Source organism: Urocitellus parryii, chromosome 6 (genome assembly GCF_045843805.1).
Source record: "Urocitellus parryii isolate mUroPar1 chromosome 6, mUroPar1.hap1, whole genome shotgun sequence".
NCBI lineage: Eukaryota > Metazoa > Chordata > Mammalia > Rodentia > Sciuridae > Urocitellus > Urocitellus parryii.
This window is the reverse complement of record NC_135536.1, coordinates 173,891,813-173,903,512: the sequence shown is the minus strand read 5'-3', so window position 1 is coordinate 173,903,512 and position 11,700 is coordinate 173,891,813. Positions and strand designations below refer to the sequence as shown.

Below are 11,700 nucleotides of genomic sequence, written 5' to 3'. Positions count from 1 at the left end.
GTTGAAGGGAGTCGGTAACAGGGGCATGTCCTGGAAGAATTTATCTTCTACTTGGCCCCTTCCCTTCTCTCTCCTTCCTGGCTGCCCGGAGCTGAGCAGCTTAAATAAAGTCTGTTTTCCTAGGGCTGGGGCTGTAGCTCAGGGGTAAGTGCCTGCCTCGCATGTGTGAGGCACTGGGTTCGATCCTCAGCACCACATAAAAATAAATAAAGATATGGTATGTCCATCTACAACTAAAATAATTTTTTAATCTATTTTCCTATTTTCACTCCTCATTCCAGATTCCTTCCCCTCATCATCAGTAGTAGAGTCTTAAGAACTTAGCAGTTAAAAAAAATGTCTTCCTTATTTCAAGAGGATTCATAATGGGCTAACTCCCAGAAGAAAACACGCTACTTTCCTGGATATTGTAAACTCTTGGTCTGCTGCCAGTGGTCATCACACACTCTTCTGCTATCACTTGGTATGTATCAGGCGCAGCATGTGAACAGAGCAGAAGCCCTGGACCCAGCTTTGGTTTCAATGCTTCCTTGTGAGGGTTCTTTGCTTCAGACCCTGCCGTTCTGTGTGACCTTATCTCATCTCTCATCTCAGAGGGCTTCAGTTGAGGCATCACCGTGTCACGCAGGTTCCATGATGTAAATCAATGGTCTGGTGATCTGGGTGGCATGACATGCTTGCCCTCTCTGGTTCATCACCCATGATAAGCCAGTAAAGATAACCACTTGGAGTCCCAGCTGCTCAAAGAGTGCTCGGCTTCCTCAGGACACAGAGCCTCCTCTCCACCAGAGCTATGCGCTTCCTGATGCCCATCTTCCTTGTGTGTGGATTGCTCATTCAGGTGACCACAGGTAATGGGACCCTATAAAGTAGCAATTGTGGAGTTAGGAGAGCTGCTGCACCGAGGCTCTCCTAGTGTCTTGAGGGGGAAAGAGAGTCCCACAGAAAAAGCCTTGGAGCGATCGAGAAGAAGAGAAGTGGCCTTGTGTCAGCTGCCCCGTGCCCCTGCCCCCTGAGAACTGGTGGAAGCCTACAGAGAGCTCTCCAAACGCCAAGAATGCCCTGAGCTGTCCTCGCCGTCTATACGACCATCTGGTGTTAGCTGCCCCCCACTTCACTTCTGTTTCTTTCCTGTGTCCCCTTTGTCCAATGCGTCCTACCATCTTGAATTCGTCTTGGACCTAAAAATACCTCAGAGGCAGGCCCTCATTTTCATGTTAGATATGGTAGCCAAGTCCACGGACACTCTAGATTCTGCACGTGGAAGAGACAACATTTCAGTTTGGGGGGAGAAGCAGGAATGAGAGGAGTGAAGACAGGGTGGAGGGCCAAGTGGCCAATGAGGAGCTTATTCCCTCTTGTTAATAACTCTACTTTTGAAAATGACCTATTTTATTGAAAAATAATACTTGCAATTGATTCTTGCATCAGGCAATTGATAGGATTATGTAAATGTAAGGAAATGAAGGTACTCTTCTACTCAAGAATACTAACTCCTGGGGGCTGGGGTTGTGGCTCAGAGGTAGAGCGCTCGCCTAGCATGTGCAAGGCCCTAGGTTCAATCCTCAGCACCAAATAAAAATAAATAGATACAATAAAGGTATTGTGTTCAACTACAACTAAAAAACAAACATCCAAGGAAGAATACTTTATTATGTGTTTTTAGGTGATAGAGCATTGAGTGGTCTCTTTTTTTTCCAGAATCAATCAATGTGAATAATTTCTTGGAGGTCCTAGCAGATATGCATGGTCGGGTGGTGGTGTATGTGCATCTGTCTGAACATGTTTATACCCTTCGGAGTTTTAAAAAATTCAGTTGTAAATGAACCACGTGGGTTGTTCTGAAATGTACAAGCAACATTGTCTTAGTGATTTCTTAATAATAAGCCTAGCTTGTTATTTTTAATTATCAGATGAAATTTTGAGAAGAGGAGTGGATCTCTTTATTTAATTGCTTCACTACTATTGTAAAGCAGATTTTTTTATTTTTACAAACAATTCTGCCAGAAAATTCATAAACAAATATGTCTTTTGACCCATAAGTGGACCATACATGCACGCATACTCACATACACACACACACACACACTGCCAAACTGTCAAATGAAAAGCTACAGACTGACTCCTGTCAGCTGTTGTGAGAGGGTCAGCTTCCAGAAACTTACCAGGTTATCGGGGTTTTTTCTATTATATGCTTCCAAGTTTTATAGTCTGATAGGTGAAAATGGTGTCGTCTTCTTGGCCCCTTAATTGTGAATGACTTTAAACATCTATCCCACAAGATTTCTGAACTCCTTCTCATTGATTTTTAAATCTTAACGGGGTTATAATTTGCTTAGAAAGATGTTTTTCACTTCCATGAAGTGATTATAAATGAGCTATCTTGTGCGCACGTTATTGTAGTGAGTGAACTAAACAATTCATATCGACAATTCATTTCTGATTATGAACTATTTGCTGAAACTTTGGAAACTTTGGAATTTGTCAGGAAGGAAGAATAAAGTTTTGAGCCGTGGCCCTCCTTTAGTTTCTCTGTTTATCATTTGAATAAAAATGTATAGCTTATTTATAAATTTCCCATTGCATCGGAGGTATTTTCCCATTTACCAAATATTTTTCAAAAAACTGTATTTTAATGATTATATAAAATTTCATAAAATGGATGCTGTGTAAGTTATATATCCCAAGTATTTCTGCATAAATAAGTTTAAAATACTAGGGTAGATAATAAAAACTTTCTTGTCCATAAATCAATCAACATAAAATTCCTAGAAAGACATTCTTCCTGTCTGCTTTAATGTACTATCAAATTTAAAATATTTGCAAATCCCATGAGTGAAAGATTATATTGGATTATTTAATTTTCATTTATATATTTGAGAGATAGAGAAGTCAAACTTCCAATACAACTCACTATATATTTCAACTTTTCTATAAATAGTCTGTTTCTGCCTATTTTGCCATTTTATTTTGGAGGATCTGTTTGAATTCCTCTTGATTTATATAGTTTCATTTTTATTTTTCTTTCTAGGTCTTGCTTTGAAATTTAATGATTTAGTCTCTCTGAGCTGCATGATATGTTTTTAGGTGATATAGCATTGAGTGGTTTCTGAAGCAAATTTTTTACCAAGCTAACCTGTCAATCATTGGATATCTATCAATAAATGTATTTCAGTTGATGCTGGCTGATTCTATACCTGATTATGCTTTGGCCAGATGATTTCCCTGTCTGAAAATAGACCATCATCATTCATATTTTCTAATATTTGGGTTTTGAGATATGGGTGATAAAGATCCCCTGTCCTAAAAACATAGTAGTGCCAGGTTGTTGCAGAGTTTTGAAAAACTGACAACTGTCAATCTAGGGGGAAAAATCCAGTAAGTTAGGGATTACTCCTAATTACTATCTTTTTGTGGATGGAGCCAAACTCTTGATTTATCTTTGATATTTCTATTGCTACACCACCCTTTTCTACCAAGCAGCCTAATCTACAAAGGACATCCCAAGTCCAGCGGCTCCTCCCCCTGCACAGGTATCACACTGACTCGGTCGCCAGCATCTCTTACCTGTGTGACTGCTGCAACTTCCTCGTGGGTCTCTGTCCTACCCTTACTCACCACATCTATTGTCAAGATAGCATCATATGGGACCTGCTTACATGGACATCAGATCATGTACTTTTTCTGCCCCTAATTCTGAGATGGTCCCTTCTTCATGCACAGCAGTGTCCAGAGCCCGGGACCTCTCACACCTCATCTTCTACTACTGTAATCCTAGTTTAGTCCTCAAACCTGCTCCACCCATGGAGGTCTGCATCCTTTGCTTGGAATGCACTTGCTCCACATCCCTGTGTGACTAATCCCCTCACCTTCTTCAAGTTGCTGAACTGTCACCTTGCCACAGAGACCAGTGCTACCTCCTGTTGAATAAGCTGCATCAAGCCGGGCGCGGTGGCTCACACCTGTAATCCCAGCAACTCAGGAGGCTGAGGCAGGAGGATCGCGAGTTCAAAGCCAGCCTCAGCAGCAGCAAGGCGCTAAGCAACTACTCAGTGAGACCTTGTCTCTAAACAAAACACAAAATAGGGCTGTGGACGTGGCTCAGTGGTTAAGGGCCCCTGGGTTCAACCTCCAGTACCAAAAAGAAAGACAACAACAACAACTTTGTTGAGCGTGTGGCTGAATCCTGGACTGCAAATCTGGAGGGAATCATTCAAAAGAGGTGGACAGCAACGAAGGCCAGAAGAATCGACAGAGTGTGAGAAGGGCACAGAAGAAATCAGGTGACTGAGATTGCAAGCACAGGGTTGTCCCCACTGAGTTCTGGTGGCCACCACCAGAGGAATCAAATAAAGGCACAACTTGGGGGGAAATAAGGCTTTTCATTCTTGTGCTTAAGCACAAGGGAGACAGCACTGGGGCCCAGAAATCCCAGGCTGACTCAAACAAAGGACAGATGGCATCGTGGAGTATGTCCTCTCCTGTAGAGCTGGAGTTCAGCTGGCCTGTGTCCTGTGTCAAGCTTCTTCATGGGATGCTAGCCTCACTGCCATTTCAAGTCCCCACTCTGGGTGAGATTTTGCTACTCTGCTGATGAAGATAACCACAGGCTACTTTAGCGACTGTTCTATGCATGAGTTTGTCCTTCGCCACCTGGAATTTGCCCCTTATCAACTGGGAAAGTCCCTAATGTTGTTTTCGGAACAGGGCAAACTATGGTTCTGTATCGGTGGGTTTGATTTTTGAGACCGTGTCCTGTCTGGCTGTGGCTCCTGGGCACTTCTGCAGACCACACAGATGGCCTCTTCAACCCCCCATCTCCTGGTGTGTTACTTCATTTGAGATCCTTGAAGACTGGTCTACTTTGGACTCCTGATTTTCGGGTGCATCTCTACACCCTGTATAAGACTAGGGCTGACTTGGATTTTTTTTTTTTTAATTTGAAGGGGTCTTGCTTCTCCTGGGAAGTAGGTCCCTGACTGTCCCAATTATTCGGGAAGAAGGCAAAAGATAACATTTTCATAGCAGCAAGAAATGAAGAAGCAAGGTTAATGCTTGTCCCGGAAGAAAGAGATGGAAGGTCTAGACTGGAAACTTCCAGAAAATTCCATGAAGTGCAAGATAAAAGGGAGCCGGTAAAAATAGCAAAGATTAAAATAGATAATTGAGGAAGTTGGATGACCATTTATTTCCCAGGGGAAGAAATATGAATCAAATCATTGTGAGCTTAATAAGGGCCACCTGGGTAATGATTGTATTACCTGCCAGCAAGGCTGTTTTGAAAATCACTTGCTGTCCCCACCCCACCTTGAACCCTTGCTTAGCTCTTTCCTCTGCTAGAACCTTTGAGTCCAGGTACCCTGGGCAGTTGGCTGGAGCGGGATGACTCTGTCTTGTGCTTGATGAACGATGGAACCACAGAGCCCGTGAGGTCCCCGTTAGAGTCACATGTCACTCTTAGGATGAACACTCAGGCTGCTCAGGAATCCCATTGCATTTCTCTGAGGGGCATGACTCCCCTCTTTCCTACACTTTCCTATTTTGTTCTGACATTTGTCTTTAATCCTTCAGCTCCTCCCCTCTCCTCCCCTCTCCTCCCCTCCCCTCCCCTCCCCTCTCCTCCCCTCCCCTCCCCTCCCCTCTCCTCCCCTCCCCTCCCCTCCCCTCTCCTCCCCTCTCCTCCTCTCTGTGGTGCTCCCTCTTATGCGACTTGCCCCTACCCTGTGCGGATTTTAAAAATTGAAAGAGGAACATGTTCATGGTACCACTGTCAACATTCATTATTTTTTTAAAAAAAGATCAATAAACAAACAAACAAAGATCTAATGTTCTCTCTGACATGTGAGTGCTGACACACCCCAGGAGAGGGGAGAATAGGAGTTCAGTAGATTAGACAAAAGGGAATGAAGGGGAACAGGAATGGGAAAGACAGGGGAGTTATTCTGATTTAACTTTTCTATGTGCATATATAAATATGCCACAGTGAATCTGTATATCAAGTACAACCACAAGATCCTAATTAGAATAAGATGCACTCTGTGTTTGTATAAATATGTCAAATTATACTCTACTGTCTTCTAGAACTAAAAAAAAAAACAAAAAACAATAAGAAGTCCAGCCTTCGTTCTTCTCAAATTAATCCAATGGCTTCACCCATTTCCATAGTTTAAATGCTGACCTTAATCGATGATTCCAGAATTTATATCTGTTGTCGAAACCTCTATTCTGATTTCCCACTGGTACATTCAATTGCCTTTTTGATATCCTAGGAATATCTTATGTGATATGTCCCCAAGCAAATAATCTGTCCTATTCTATCTACAATAACTTCCACAGTCCTAGTCAGAACCACCAACATGTCACACCTGGAAGAAGCCTTTCCAGTACCTCTTCCTGATTCCACTCTTTCTTGTCCCTCATCTAAATTCCACGTGGAATCCTGAAGACACAATGGAATATTACTCAGCCATAAAAAAGAAAGAGCTCATGTTATGTTCTGGAAAAACATGAATACATATCTAAAGGAACTGGGGAATCTGGTCCCGCTATGGCACGTTCTTTTCATTTGGGGATCCTCTGCTCTTTGGCCATAATACTTCCAGTTTATGAACTCTTCAGGTACCACGGGTACACTTAGCAGCTCCTCCAACACTGAGACAGCATTGCCGCTCCTTTCCTAAGACAGTCTGTGCCTCCCCTGTGTTCTGCTGGCTCATTCTCCTCCTTCTTGTCTCGGTTGAAATATTAGCTCTAAATGCAAATATTTTAAATGTCTGTCTCCTCTCTTTTTCTCTTTTTCTCTTCCTCTCCCTTCCCAATTTCTTCAAAGGCACATAGCACAATTTTTAATACACTTCGTGTTTTCTTGTTGCCTCTCTCAATGGCTTTTAGTGCCTGTCATCTGTTAGTCTAGGTGGCAAGGGAGTGAGTAGTTGTAAATTTTTGAATGAATGAATGAAAAATGGTTAAGCTGATGCTAGCATTAAAATTTTGACCTGCATTTTTTATTTTATGCCCTGCAGGCGGCTTGTCTCAACCAAGATGCTGGAAGAATAATATTGGATTCTGCAGATCACGATGTTTAGATGACGAGAGGTACATAATTCTTTGTAAGAACAAGCTCTCATGCTGCATTCCCATAGTGTTCCCCTCAGAATTCACTCGAAAGCCGCAGCCTCCCTTGATCCGAATAGAGGACATCACATCTGATTTAGGGGATTGGGACACTTCTCCCAATTCTCCAGTAACGAAAATTAATGATCAGTTCACATTTCATGACAATCTGTCTCTAGTCTTTGAACAATCTACAGTTGATGCTTCTGGTACCATCCAGCCCATGACCACACCCATGCAGCTACCTTTCGCTGTAGCTGACTGATGTTGCCACCTGGGAATGGGACAACTGGAGGTCCTGCTGGACCAACACCCAGGGAGCTCGTCCTACTCCTCTACTCCTCGTTCTACAATTCCATTGGAGATAGGATGGACACAACGGCTACTCTCACGGCATAAGCCAGTTACTTTAGGATTAGAAATGTGCGTAAGATACAAGAATTCTCTTCACTGACTTCAATTCTTTGTCTTCTTCTGAAGTATGGAAATGCATGGGCTAATCTGGGTCTCAAGGGAATGTGTGAGGGTCTTGATTTTTATTCATTGTTATTTTAATTGGACCTATTTATGGACTTCAGTGTAATGATTCAAATTACGGATACAGTGTGTAATGATCAGATCATTAAATGCTATGCATTCTTAAAAATGTCTTGATGGGCCTGTGATAATTGTGCATATTGATGACAGTGCGATACCTCAATACACGCCTAGGACACACGCTGATCTAATCAGGGGGATGAACCTGTGCATCTTCTTATCATTCCCTTGTGTTTGGAACCTTTGAGCTACTCAACAGGTCGCTGTGAGTCTCGGTCACCCCGCTGTGCTGTAGAACACTAAGACCCATCACTTCCACCTGACTGGGTCTTGGTTCCTGTCATCCAACGACTCCAGCCCACTGCCCACCCCCCACCCTCTCCAGTGCTCTGAATGCAGGTTGATTTTTCAGCATCTACACGTGAGTGAGAACATGCAGCCTTTGGCCTTTTGTGACCCACTTCACTTAACAGAATGTCATCTGATTCCATCCACTAAAACGGGCAGGATTTCACTGTTTTATGGCCAAATAGTAATTCATTATATAGATAGACCACGTTTTCTTTATCTGTTCATGAGTATCCAGGTTCTCTCCATAGCTTAGTTATTGTGAATAACATACCATAAATACGGGCATAGCTCTCTGCTGTTACAGTAGACCCTCTCTGCTATTCTTCATAATGGCTACACTAATGTGCATTTCACTAACATTGTTCAGTGCCCTTTTCTCCACATCCTTACCATCATTTGTTATTTTGCTTTTGGTTTTGTATTTTATAATGGACATCCTAACGACAGGGTGGGGGTGGGGGTAGGGGACAAAATAGCTCATCAGTTTTGATTTGCATTTCCCTAACGACTAAAGTCATGGCACATTTTTTTCATCTGTTTGTTGGCCATTTGTATTTTTGAGAACTTCAGATCATTTGCCCATTTTTAAAATTGGATTGCTTGCTTTTTGTTATTGTTTCTTTAATACATATATTTAGTGTATTCTGGACACTAATCCTTCCTTGGATGAATAGTTGACCATTTTTCCCATTCTTTATATTGTCTCTTCACTTTGTCAATTGCTTCCTTTGCTGTATAGAAACTACTTAGTCTGATAATCCCATTTGTCAAATTTTGCTTTTGTTGCTTGTGATTTGGGGGTCTTATCTAAAAAACAATCAGGGCTGGGGTTGTGGCTCAGTGGTAGAGCGCTTACGTAGCACATGTGGGGCACTGGGTTCAATCCTCAGCACCACATAAAATAAATAAAGGTATTATGTCCATGTATAAATAAAAATATATTTTTTAAAAAATCATTGACTACACTGATGTCTTGAAATGTTTCCCATATGCTTTCTTCTAGTAATTTCAAAGTTTTCATTTTGAACAAATTTTTGTATATGATGAGAGAAGTCAAGACTCAATCTTCTACATACGGATATCCATTTCCCCAGCACCACTGGTTGAAGAGACTGAGATTCCTGTCCTGTTCCACTGGTCCGTGTGTCTAGGTTAGGCCAGTGCCATGCTGTTTTTATTCTAATGGCTTTGTTGTGTATCTTAAAATCAAGTATGTTGATTTCTCCAGCTTTCTTCTTTGTTTCCTCATTATTGTTTTGACTGTTTTGTGCTTACATATGAATTTTAGGATTGTTTTCTCTAGTTCTGTGAAGAAGGCCATTTATATTTTAATGAGGATTTCATTGAATCTGTAAATCACTTTGGGTACTACAGAGATTCTAACAATATTAATTCTTCCAATGCATGAAACATAAAAGGTCTGTGTGTGTGTGTGTGTGTGTGTGTGTGTGTGTGTGTCTTCAATTTCTTTCATCATTGCTTTGTAATTTTCATTGTAAAGGTCTTTCACTTCCTTGGTTAATTTTATTCCTAGGTCTTGTTTTGGTGTGTGTGTGTGTGTGTGTGTGTGTGTGTGTATGTGTGTGTGTGTGTGTGTGTGTGTGGCTATTGTGAATGGGATCACTTTCATGATTTGTTTCTCAGCAAATTTGCCATTGGTGTATAAACATGCTACAATTTTTAAATGGATTTTGTATCCTGCAACTTGACTGAATTTATTTATTAATTCTAATGGTATTTTGATGGAGTCATTAGGTTTTCCTCCATGTCAAATCATATCACCTGCAAACAAGGATGATTTAACTTTCTTCCTACTTTTTCTTTCTCTCTCCTGGTTGTTCTGACTAAAAGTTCAAGTAATATATTGAATAGGAATGATGAAAGTAGACACCCTTGTCTTGTTTCTGATATTAGACAAAAAAATGTGTTCTCCTTTTCCCCATGTGGTCCAATAGGCTGTGAATTTGTTCTATGTAACCTTTGTTATGTTGAGGTATGATCCTTTTATACCTAACATATTCAGGAATCTTATCATTAAAGGAATGTTGAATTTTATCAAAACCTTTTTCTGCACCAATTGGATGATCATATAATTTTTATCCTTCATCCTGCTGCTGTAATGTATTACATTTATTGATCTGTCTAAGTTGGACCATCCTTGCACTCCTGGGATAAGTCCAAGGTGATTTTTCGATATGCTGTAGATTCAATATGCTAGTATTTTGTAGAGAATTTTTGTACCTATGTTCAGCAGGGATATTTGTCTATAGTTTTCTTTTTTGTTGTGTCTGGGTCTGGTTTTGTTTTAAGGGCAATGCTGGCCTCTTACCTGGAAGGGTTCCCTTCCTTTTACTTCTATGAAATAATTTGAGAAGAATTGCATTAGCTTTTCTTTCAAAGTTTGATAAACTGAGCAATTGAAGCCATTTAGTCCTGGTTTCTCTTTCCTGACAGACTTTTTATTATTGTTTCAATCTTATTATCTGTTAATTGTCTATAGGTTTTCTGTGTCCTTGTAGTCCTGGTTTCTCTTTCCTGACAGACTTTTTATTATTGTTTCAATCTTATTATCTGTTAATTGTCTATAGGTTTTCTGTGTCCTTGTAGTTCAATTTTGATGGTTATGTACATCCAGAAATTTATGCATTTCTTCTAGGTTTTCCAATATGCTAGCATATAGTTGTTCATACGAATCTTGAATGATCCTTTGCATTTCTATGATATCGGTTGCAATGTCTCCTTTTTTGTCTTTAATTTTATTATCTGGGGCCACCTACGACTTTCCTCCCGGGGAACACCCACATCCGTCTGCATGTTTATGAGTTCTCCCTGAAGCAAAGACAAATCACTTGCTTGGCATTTTAGTCAGCTTTTTTACTTCTCTGACTAAGAAAAAAAACTGACAAAAACAACTAGAGAGGAAAAGTTTATATTGAGGCTCATGGTTTCTGAGGTCTCAGTTCATAGATGGCCAGCTGCATTCCTTGGGCATCAAGGTAGAATAAGATAGTGAGGAAAGTCAGTCAGGACATGGCCACCAAGAAGCAGAGAGAGAGAGAGAGATCTGCTCTGCAAGAACAAAATATATACCCCAAAGGCATGGTGCCAGGGACCCAGCTCCTTCAGCTATACCCTACCTGCCGACAGGTACCATTCAGTTAATCCTTATCAGGGGATTAATTCGCCGATTGGGTTAAGGGTCTCATAACCTAATCATTTCACCTCTAAATCTTCTTGCATTGTCTCACACATGAGCGCTTGGAGGACATCTCATATCAAAACCAGAACACCTGCCAGACTCACACACAACCCCTGCAGTCAGGGATTCTATGCTCTGCAAATTTACATTTTTTGTTTATTTTTGTCTATCAAACTCTGTGTAGTGTGGATAGATTTTTGAATTATATTTCTGACTATAGTCTGTCAGTTGTGGGTTTATATATATTAAGAAAAATATTTTGGGCTGGGGCTATGGTTCAATGGTAGAGAGCTTGCCTAGCATGTGTGAGGCACTGGGTTCGATTCTCAGCACCACATACAAATAAATTAATAAATGAAATAAAGGTCCATTGACAATTTAAACATATATATATATATATATATATATATATATAAAAGAAAAATATTTTTAGGTGCACACATTTTCATAGTCAATATTTTTGGCTGTTACTTTTCCAAGTTGGTTGGTTATTTTTCCAA

General features: G+C 40.7%; 1 protein-coding gene across 1 annotated transcript; it reads left to right on the top strand.

The window, feature by feature from the left end:
* The first annotated feature begins 793 nt into the window (after positions 1-793).
* Positions 794-7,378, top strand: Defb125 (defensin beta 125). Its single transcript, XM_026402089.2, has 2 exons — positions 794-851; positions 7,023-7,378. Exons 1-2 carry the CDS (start codon positions 794-796, stop codon positions 7,376-7,378), a joined length of 414 nt encoding a protein of 137 aa, XP_026257874.2.
* The last annotated feature ends 4,322 nt before the right edge of the window (positions 7,379-11,700 follow it).